At 41.3% G+C, this 10947-nt stretch overlaps 1 protein-coding gene across 2 annotated transcripts in view; it reads left to right on the forward strand.

Annotated features, from left to right (window-relative positions):
* The window catches only part of LOC138528742 (uncharacterized), a 57333-nt gene extending 47168 nt beyond the window's left edge, over positions 1 to 10165 (forward strand). Inside the window, exons 1-2 of one of the 2 annotated variants that reach the window (XM_069640613.1) lie at positions 3074 to 4143; positions 4287 to 10165. In XM_069640613.1, the coding sequence (XP_069496714.1) occupies positions 7169 to 8485 (1317 nt within the window). In that variant the 5' untranslated portion in view covers positions 3074 to 4143; positions 4287 to 7168 and the 3' untranslated portion in view covers positions 8486 to 10165. Of the gene's footprint in view, positions 1 to 3073 lie in introns of those variants that run through there. The other variant, XM_069640612.1, reaches the window with a different exon arrangement.
* The last annotated feature ends 782 nt before the right edge of the window (positions 10166 to 10947 follow it).

Raw genomic sequence — 10947 nt, forward strand, 5'->3', positions numbered from 1 at the left:
TTTCACACTTTGGTCCAATTAAATGGTTATAATAAATCTTGAATATGATAAATATGTAAGAACCATGAACTGATAACTCGAGTAATATAATAAAATAAAATAAGGCCTACTTTAACAATATAAATACTTTCATGGACTATAAATGACTGAAAATATGAAACTGTCAATGAAAAGAATTACATATTGAGTACAACAATGAACTGAGTGACAGCATAAAAAAAGGAGAGAACTGTGACCATGTTTCTAGGTGGACATATGGGAATGGAGCTACGAGAACCTGTGGGGGCCTGTACCTTCAGAAAGATAATAGCCAGTGTATAAGGTATTCCCAAGGCGTCTACCCTATCCACTTTATCCTTTGCCAGGTACCAGAATGTAATTCAAGACCTGGCAGAGTTTTGAAGAATGAACAACTCTGCATGAGAAGGCCAAAAGATCTGTGGGTATCGTCTTTGATCCCATTAAAAGTACATTTGAATACACAGTCTGCAGGATGGACTGTGGAAAAAACCTACTTGGGCTTGGGTATGCAATAAAGTTGGCAGATGAGGAGGTTCAAGGTTGGCAGAGTTATTGTGCAGCTGCCTGCAGGAAGGACCATGGTGGGGTCAGGCAGCTACCATGACATCGCTGCTTGACTTCAAGTTGGCAGCTGACAATTTATAACTGATACGAATCACTAGATCTGAAGATGGTGAGTTACTCAGAAGAGCCAATCACGTTGTCAAGTACACACAAGGAGTTGGGCACATTAATGAACACCCTTCCTTTTCCAGTATCAAAAGGGGCAGGACTATGTCGGGAGGCTTTGGTAGAAGGCCTAGTATGGGAGTTTGGAAACAAGCGTTGCAGTAAAGAGCAGAGTAAAAGAGGAAGAAGGAAGGTGAAGGGAGTTGAAGGGGAGTAAGACTTGAGGTGGATAGGAGAGGAAGGTGAAGATGCGTCAAAAGAAGAGAGAGGCGAGAGCAGCGTGAAGAGGGGAAAACTAGCAAGGGGGAAAGGGAGAGATGGAAGGTGAGACAGAAGAGAAAAGATGAAATTACTTGGAGAACAGTTTAAAAGGTACAGACAAAATTGGTGTAGGAAGATGAGGGCCACCGATGGAGGAACATTTTTGGAAAGGACCTAAGGAAGGTGGAGGGAGGAAGAAGTGCAGAAGGTGGACCCTGAAAATGAGGTAAATGCTGTGGACGAAGGCCTGTGTCCATTAAGTAGTATGCTAGCTGGTGCCTGGTTGTACATCTTATCCTAATAACTAGCCCATCAAAAGTAGGGAGGGGTATTGGAAAGACGAGGAGGAGTGCAGTACCCTGGGGAAACCAACTTGACCGTGGTTTAACTCTCAACACCAAACTGAGTGGGCCACTCTTCGGTTTCTGGCCCTGCCAATGCATCACATTATCAGTTTCTGGCCCCTGGAAGGGCCTATCTTTGTCTTCAAGCCCAGGAGTGCCAGCGCATCTTCAAGTCCAGGATAGACAAATGGTCTTTCTTGCCAGGAGAGCAAACAAATCTTCATGGCCAATAGGGCCAATGCGTCGTCAATCCGAAGACGGTAAACCCATGCTCATATAGAACGCTGAAGGGGACTAACTGAACCATTCCCACTTGGCAATACAACTCTAGTTGAGTAATATTAGAATACGGAAAGTGGCCATAGGAATAAAGTCCTCTAGAAGAAAGGGGGACTCCTTACAGTGTTAGGAATGTCAGCAGAGGGAATGTTATGGGTGTGGAATGTGAACAGAGAACACTAGAAGAGATTGCAAGGCAGGTTGTATGGTGTTTGGTGTAAGGGTGAGGCAAGAGAGAGTTGTTACAGCATAAAGATGAACTTAAAAGAAATTAAGTCACACATACTAGCTGTGTGCTGGTTCACTTCCTTAACTGGTGATGAGTTGCGGCAATGACAAAGAGCCTGCACTTGCCATTGAGTGTGGTTGCCCTGGCTGAACAGGTACAGGGTTAGTTGCACAGTCGAATGGTGGCTCAGTGGGACTCTCCAGGCATGTATTGGGGATTATCTGGGCTGTGCGTGAGCCTATGAGGACACAGGAAGCACCCTAGCAGCATAGCCGTGCATGCAGACGACAGAACACGTGATCAAAGGATGCATCGTCCGGTGTTGCAAGTTGTTACCTGGCAATTTTAGACATGATAAGGAGTTGACATGTCTGTTGCTGAGCTATGTAACAAGCTGAAGGCCTTCACTGAGGGCACTGCGCTCCGTGCTGTGCCCATCCCACATGCACTGTAGCGATCAAAAGAAACATTTGCACCCATAAAGAAGGGAGCATGCCGTAGCACAATTGGCAGTTACTCTGAGAGGTTTTTTTTCATTGCACCTTAAAAGGGAGATTACAGACATTTGTCCCTGTGAACAAGGTGACAAATACCAACAGCACGAAAATAGGGAATCAACAGAAACAAATTCAAAGATTATGGCAAATATACCAGGCACTGGGTTATTCCTAGGTTATTAAATTGAAAGAAAGATTCCAGAAGTATATGTTAGCAATATATGGTCCTAATTATTTGAGTAAAAAGAAAGAGGCACTGTTTCTTTGTCAAGGTCGTGCTGGACAACAATTTCTTAAAACTAGCTGAATGCATCAAGATCGGCAACCAGTTTGACATATGCATAGCCATGAGTTAGACATTAGATTTCGGGACAGAGGCTATCCCAGATCTCTCATTAAAAGATCTCGGAAACGCGCACTTTTTACAGATCGTGCCCTTCTGCTTACCAATAAAACTCCACAATCAGAGGCTGAAAACATGACTTGTGTTCTAACACATGGAATCAAAGCCTTTGAAGTCAAGAAAATTATCCTAAAACATTGGGATATTGTGAGACTGGACCTTCCCGAGGAGCCCCCGCCGCGTTTTGCATTCAAAAGGGCTCCAAATATTCGTGATAAATTGATCCATTCTCGTTTTCGTAACACTACTCCCAGAACTGGCCTTTGGGATTTACGTTCAGTCAAGGGTCATTACCCTTGTGGCTCCTGTAGTGCTTGCAGTTTCACTAAAAAAATGAGAGATTTCAGAATAAATGAACAAATTTGGACTTTACCTAATCTCACCAATTGCAAAACTAAGAACGTTGTATACTGCATTGAATGTCCTTGTGGACTAAGATACGTTGGACAAACCAGCAGAGCGGTACATGTCCGAATTGCTGAACATCGATCACGCATAAGATGCAAAATTGTCACGGCGCCCTTAGTTAACCATTACCTTACTTTGAAACACTCACCAAACAATATAGTATGGTGGGTCTTGGAAGCAGTTCAAAACTCTACCAACATACAGAAATGTTTGTTAGATAGAGAGGCCCGGTGGATCTTCCGATTGGGTACACATACTAGGGGATTAAATGAGTAATTTATTCCACCATTCTAATATCTACCATAATGCCACAGTATAATTCCTCTCACAGAGTCACATGTTAGTGACGAAACGCGGCTCCGCTTATATACGGCTTTGTATGGCGAGTTCAACGGCCCTCATACACCCCCCTCTAGGGGTGTGTGCTTAGGGGCCGCGCTGTGATTGGATATGTTTTATGCTTCAATCACGGGGAAGGTGTGTCAGTTCACCTCCCACTTGTTCCTCTCTAGATCATAGAGAAATAGGATACGTCACACGCATCCACCCACGAGTCGGAGGATGCAGTGCGTAGACGTAACAGCCGATCGAGGTTTTCTATTCGGCAGCCGGAACGCGCGTCATCACGCTGCCGGCTATTTACTCAGTCCCTATTCTATCTCTTTCACTGTTGTCAGATCTTCACTGACACCGTGAGCTACGTTTGATTCATTCTCAAACTATTGGTAAGTATACTTCTGCTTCACTTCCTACTCCGCTAAGAAGCCTCATTCACTGTTTTATATGTTTTATATCTTGCATAATACTCTGGTTTTGATATTTGTGCAATCTTGTGACCTTTAGGCACCTCTTTGCTTTTCTTCCCCCCGGTAGGTATTCGTTACCGCAACATCCATTTTGATACCAACGTTGCTTCATCACAGGGTATCATTTCCTCCACTCTGAAGAATGTTTATGATCATCGGGTTCTATTAATTTAAGATCCGTACGCGATAATTGCAGAAGAGCACATAACATCTTTTAGAGACTCAGGTAATTTCTCTTTCTGTGCTCTCTCTTTTTTCACTCTTTATCTCGTTATGACTACATTTCATAGATTCTGTATTTTCCAGATTCACTGAAAGATATACTTCTCCCCTGTTTTCATAATTTCTTTAATGTTATCTTTACTTCAGTGTCCTGCTTCAGTCACTCCTGCTCATGCTCTGCACCAGGGTCTTGTTTGACGTCTTGACCTCCTGCCTTTGAAGTTTTCCCCCTCATTCATTTAGGGTAAGGTTCCCCTTCTAGGCAGTTTAAATTAGTAGTCTTAACTTAAATCACTGATCAGCCTTAAAGAAATTATGGTTTTTTTAATTTAAACTTGTCAACCCATGATTTCCGTTTGAGAAGCATACAGCATGCGATATTATGTTTTTGTTGTAATACAATTGATTTTTTTGTACAAACTATACATTTCTTTATGTGATGGAGTATTTTGTCTGCTTCCCCGTAGGGAATTTCACTACTTACTTTGCCCCGAGGAAGGCGGTTTTCCAACACCAGTGGCCTCACAGGTGGCCCGCCGAAACGTCCTAACGGTCTCAATGTCGAATGGAACTTAAATTCTGTTCCCAATTGCTTATTGATTTATTCTCTTTGAGACCTTTTTCTTTCTTTCTTTTCTCTTCATATACCAAGTGAAAAGTGGACGTTGGCAGACCTGTATATTGCTCACAAGTGCATTTATATTTTGCCTAGACCAATTGGCGGACTTTCATAAAATGCACTCAGATTTTGCTTAAACCGTAATTGCACTTAGATTTTGCTTAAATTATAATTGTATGTCTTTGTTGAAAGCAATGAATTTTATGTATTTGTTAAACACACTCTCTCTTTTTTGTGAAATAAATAAGTCAGAAAGAAAATACGTTTTTCTTTGTGTAAAATGATGTTGCTCTATGCTTCTTATGGTGACCTTGGGTTGTTCTAAGTTGGAATAAGTAGGATATCCTGCTGGATACCATTTAAAATCATTTCATAAATTTTCAAATTTAGTCTTTACGGCTTTTGAAACCCTTGTTATGTGAATATTGGTGACCCCATCATTAGCTGTACCACGTTTGGGTCAGTCCCCATTTTGTGTACCTGTTGTTTTTGGCAACCTTGTTGCCGAGGGAGTGGCAAAATTACGAAATTCGGAAAGATATAATTCAAACTTTTCTTTTTTCATCCTGTTTATATTTTTTATTTTTTGACTACCTCTTGACGCCATCCTTTGACCACGGGTTTAGTGCATGGCCGGTTGACTGTGGCACCTTATAGATTAATTCTTTTTTCTCTATTCTTTCTTTTTTTAGTTATAGCATGGCTGAAAGTCAAACATTTAGTTTTACTGAGGAACAGATCTCAGAGATAATCAGAGGTCCATCCATCTTTGACCCGGCAGGAACGAATCCTAATTTAGCTCATTCTACTGACAGTGATGAACTACTTAAACTGAAAAAGAAAAACTTCAGGACAGAATTACATGGCCATTTCCTACGCGAATATTTAAAATCTAATACTATCCCTTCAGGCTTAATTGTAAGAAACGAACCCTGTCTCTTTTTGTCGGACAAACAATATACGACTACTTTTAGTCAAATTGCCATTAAATGTAGCCGCGACCTTATGGTCTTAACAATTACCACAGCACAACGTATTGGTTTGGCAACTCAAAAAATCTTAGAACAAGAAGAAGTCAAATTTTTGTCAAGTACAGTTATTCCTGATGCGAAAGACCAATTAGACGCGGTTAACAAACTATTTTCGGAATTTAGAGCCACTACGATTGGCAAAAAAACTAAGAAACTTGCAAAGGATATCCGCGAGTTCAAAATTGAAAAGGTTTTTCCCTACACTACAGAAGCCTACGCTGAAGCAGCCAGTAAACAATCTACATCGAAAAGAGGACCAGGCAACAAAAATAGAGGTGTCTCTTTTTCTAGCTCTAGCAGCAGTGGGTCTGATAACCAGTCATCAAACAATCCACAACAACCCTTTGGTAACTTCCAACCAAATACCCCTTTTTTAGGCAGAGGAGGATTTGGCATACCCCAATGGGGCCCCCCATGGTTTCAACCATACATACCTATGCAGAGATCCTGGGGCAGGCGCCGACGCGCCCGTTGAATCAGGCAGAACCTCAAATTCCCATTTTTAATTTAGCCAACTTGAGCCTCACTTCACCACAAATTTCTGTTCTATCTAGAGGACTGTCTTTTGTCCCAACGAGAGGAATTGATTGGTTTTCTACTGAGATGCAAGTTCGTAGATTTTTGCGAACTATAAGACTGAAATCTTTTTTTCAGAATGTTCAAGAGAGAATACAGGAACAGGACTCCGGACTCCGTTGTCCATCGACATTTACTCCTCAAGACAATCAAATGTCTAAGGAAATTTTAACCTTTGAGAAGAGTGTTCTTAAAGATTTACATAATTTACAGAATAGAAATACTAAACTACATTTAAAACACAATCTGAATATAGAAGAAAGTAAAGCTCTCGCACAACTGGCATCGAACGAGACGATTGAGATTAAACCTGCAGACAAGGGAGGGGGAATAGTCGTGATGACCAATACCCAATATTTAGAGATGGTCAATAACTTATTGACTGATTCCGCAAGTTATCAAAAACTTAAAAAGGACCCAACAAAAGATATCAAAACAGAGATTGATCAAGTAGTGAAATATGCATACGATCGGAATTGGGTCACGGAGAATGAATATGAATTCTTAACAACTAGTCAAGGGCGTATTCCGACCCTTTACGCGTTACCCAAAGTACATAAAGACTCATTGAACCCACCCGGACGGCCAATAGTTTCCGGCTGTGGTACTATACTTGAACCGCTCTGTAAATTTATTGATACATTTCTTAAACCCCTGAGTACAAACACAAGAACCTACCTACGAGATACTATGAATACCGTCCAGATCTTTGAACATTTGACATTTGATCCTAGCAAACACATTCTTGTAACAATGGACATAACGTCGCTATATACTAGCATCCCTCAATCACAAGCTCTCGAATGCATGCTGGATTTATTGACAGAGTCCAATACACAACAAAGGGTGCCAATCAACTTCATTATGGAGTTAATGGAAATTACTTTGAGTTCAATGGCAACTTTTACCTACAAATAAAAGGCACAGCAATGGGTGCTGCTTTTGCACCAAGTCTGGCAATTCTTTTCATGTCTAACTTTGAAAATCAACACATTCTTTGTGAATCTAACCCTTTTCAAAAATCAATTTCCAATTGGAAGCGATACATAGATGACATCATTTTCATCTGGGAAGGACTTGAAAATGAACTCCTCGAGTTCTTTTCGTGGCTGAACCAGATTGACACTAATATTCAATTTACACTTGAATATTCTAAGAATCAAGTTATTTTTCTTGACCTCATCATCAAACATCAAGACGGTGAGCTTAAATGTTGCTTACATAGGAAACCTAGTGCAAGGAACACTCTGCTACACTACATGAGCGACCACCCTCGGCATCTCAAGGACAATCTCCCGTATGGGCAGTATCTACGAATTAGAAGAAACTGCACTGACCTTTACGACTTTAACCAACAAGCAGATGAGTTAGACATTAGATTTCGGGACAGAGGCTATCCCAGATCTCTCATTAAAAGATCTCGGAAACGCGCACTTTTTACAGATCGTGCCCTTCTGCTTACCAATAAAACTCCACAATCAGAGGCTGAAAACATGACTTGTGTTCTAACACATGGAATCAAAGCCTTTGAAGTCAAGAAAATTATCCTAAAACATTGGGATATTGTGAGACTGGACCTTCCCGAGGAGCCCCCGCCGCGTTTTGCATTCAAAAGGGCTCCAAATATTCGTGATAAATTGATCCATTCTCGTTTTCGTAACACTACTCCCAGAACTGGCCTTTGGGATTTACGTTCAGTCAAGGGTCATTACCCTTGTGGCTCCTGTAGTGCTTGCAGTTTCACTAAAAAAATGAGAGATTTCAGAATAAATGAACGAATTTGGACTTTACCTAATCTCACCAATTGCAAAACTAAGAACGTTGTATACTGCATTGAATGTCCTTGTGGACTAAGATACGTTGGACAAACCAGCAGAGCGGTACATGTCCGAATTGCTGAACATCGATCACGCATAAGATGCAAAATTGTCACGGCGCCCTTAGTTAACCATTACCTTACTTTGAAACACTCACCAAACAATATAGTATGGTGGGTCTTGGAAGCAGTTCAAAACTCTACCAACATACAGAAATGTTTGTTAGATAGAGAGGCCCGGTGGATCTTCCGATTGGGTACACATACTAGGGGATTAAATGAGGAATTTATTCCACCATTCTAATATCTACCATAATGCCACAGTATAATTCCTCTCACAGAGTCACATGTTAGTGACGAAACGCGGCTCCGCTTATATACGGCTTTGTATGGCGAGTTCAACGGCCCTCATACACCCCCCTCTAGGGGTGTGTGCTTAGGGGCCGCGCTGTGATTGGATATGTTTTATGCTTCAATCACGGGGAAGGTGTGTCAGTTCACCTCCCACTTGTTCCTCTCTAGATCATAGAGAAATAGGATACGTCACACGCATCCACCCACGAGTCGGAGGATGCAGTGCGTAGACGTAACAGCCGATCGAGGTTTTCTATTCGGCAGCCGGAACGCGCGTCATCACGCTGCCGGCTATTTACTCAGTCCCTATTCTATCTCTTTCACTGTTGTCAGATCTTCACTGACACCGTGAGCTACGTTTGATTCATTCTCAAACTATTGGTAAGTATACTTCTGCTTCACTTCCTACTCCGCTAAGAAGCCTCATTCACTGTTTTATATGTTTTATATCTTGCATAATACTCTGGTTTTGATATTTGTGCAATCTTGTGACCTTTAGGCACCTCTTTGCTTTTCTTCCCCCCGGTAGGTATTCGTTACCGCAACATCCATTTTGATACCAACGTTGCTTCATCACAGGGTATCATTTCCTCCACTCTGAAGAATGTTTATGATCATCGGGTTCTATTAATTTAAGATCCGTACGCGATAATTGCAGAAGAGCACATAACATCTTTTAGAGACTCAGGTAATTTCTCTTTCTGTGCTCTCTCTTTTTTCACTCTTTATCTCGTTATGACTACATTTCATAGATTCTGTATTTTCCAGATTCACTGAAAGATATACTTCTCCCCTGTTTTCATAATTTCTTTAATGTTATCTTTACTTCAGTGTCCTGCTTCAGTCACTCCTGCTCATGCTCTGCACCAGGGTCTTGTTTGACGTCTTGACCTCCTGCCTTTGAAGTTTTCCCCCTCATTCATTTAGGGTAAGGTTCCCCTTCTAGGCAGTTTAAATTAGTAGTCTTAACTTAAATCACTGATCAGCCTTAAAGAAATTATGTTTTTTTTAATTTAAACTTGTCAACCCATGATTTCCGTTTGAGAAGCATACAGCATGCGATATTATGTTTTTGTTGTAATACAATTGATTTTTTTGTACAAACTATACATTTCTTTATGTGATGGAGTATTTTGTCTGCTTCCCCGTAGGGAATTTCACTACTTACTTTGCCCCGAGGAAGGCGGTTTTCCAACACCAGTGGCCTCACAGGTGGCCCGCCGAAACGTCCTAACGGTCTCAATGTCGAATGGAACTTAAATTCTGTTCCCAATTGCTTATTGATTTATTCTCTTTGAGACCTTTTTCTTTCTTTCTTTTCTCTTCATATACCAAGTGAAAAGTGGACGTTGGCAGACCTGTATATTGCTCACAAGTGCATTTATATTTTGCCTAGACCAATTGGCGGACTTTCATAAAATGCACTCAGATTTTGCTTAAACCGTAATTGCACTTAGATTTTGCTTAAATTATAATTGTATGTCTTTGTTGAAAGCAATGAATTTTATGTATTTGTTAAACACACTCTCTCTTTTTTGTGAAATAAATAAGTCAGAAAGAAAATACGTTTTTCTTTGTGTAAAATGATGTTGCTCTATGCTTCTTATGGTGACCTTGGGTTGTTCTAAGTTGGAATAAGTAGGATATCCTGCTGGATACCATTTAAAATCATTTCATAAATTTTCAAATTTAGTCTTTACGGCTTTTGAAACCCTTGTTATGTGAATAGCCAAGATGGAAAAGCATTACGAGGTGAAGGGGAATAACATTTTAGCTTGTTATCAATTTGCCATCAGACAACAGAAATATTGTGAGACCATTGAGGAGTTTGTTACAGCACTGTGAGGGTTAGCTAAAAAGTGTTGTTTTGGACATTATCAGAAACAGTACATTCGGGACAAGTTGATGATCAACAGGAGATCAAGCGGTCCCCTCGTTTAATGGGAACTAGCCCAATCACACTGAAGCAGCTATTTCCCATTAGAGAAACGGCTCTTTGACCTTGAGAGGAAGAAAAGTCGGAGGGCCGTTTCTCTAATGGGAAATAGCTGCTTCAGTGTGAGTGGGCTAGTTCCCATTAGACGAGAGGACCTTTCTGCCTCTGCAGGTCGGAGGGCCATTTCTCTAAAGGGAAATTGCTGCTTCAGTGTGAATGGGCTAGTTCCCATTAGACAAGAGGACCGTTCTGCCTCTGCAGGTCAGAGGGCTGTTTCTCTAATGGGAAATAGCTGCTTCAGTGTGAGTGGGCTAGTTCCCATTAGACGAGAGGACCTTTCTGCCTCTGCAGGTCAGACGGCCGTTTCTCTAATGGGAAATAGCTGCTTCCGTGTGAGTGGGCCAGTTCCCATTAGACAAGAGGACCTTTCTGCCTCTGCAGGTCGGAGGGCCGTTTCTCTAATGGGAAATAGCTGC

The sequence above is a fragment of the Ambystoma mexicanum genome, chromosome 7q (genome assembly GCF_040938575.1).
Source record: "Ambystoma mexicanum isolate Mex_15411 chromosome 7q, UKY_AmexF1_1, whole genome shotgun sequence".
Lineage (NCBI taxonomy): Eukaryota > Metazoa > Chordata > Amphibia > Caudata > Ambystomatidae > Ambystoma > Ambystoma mexicanum.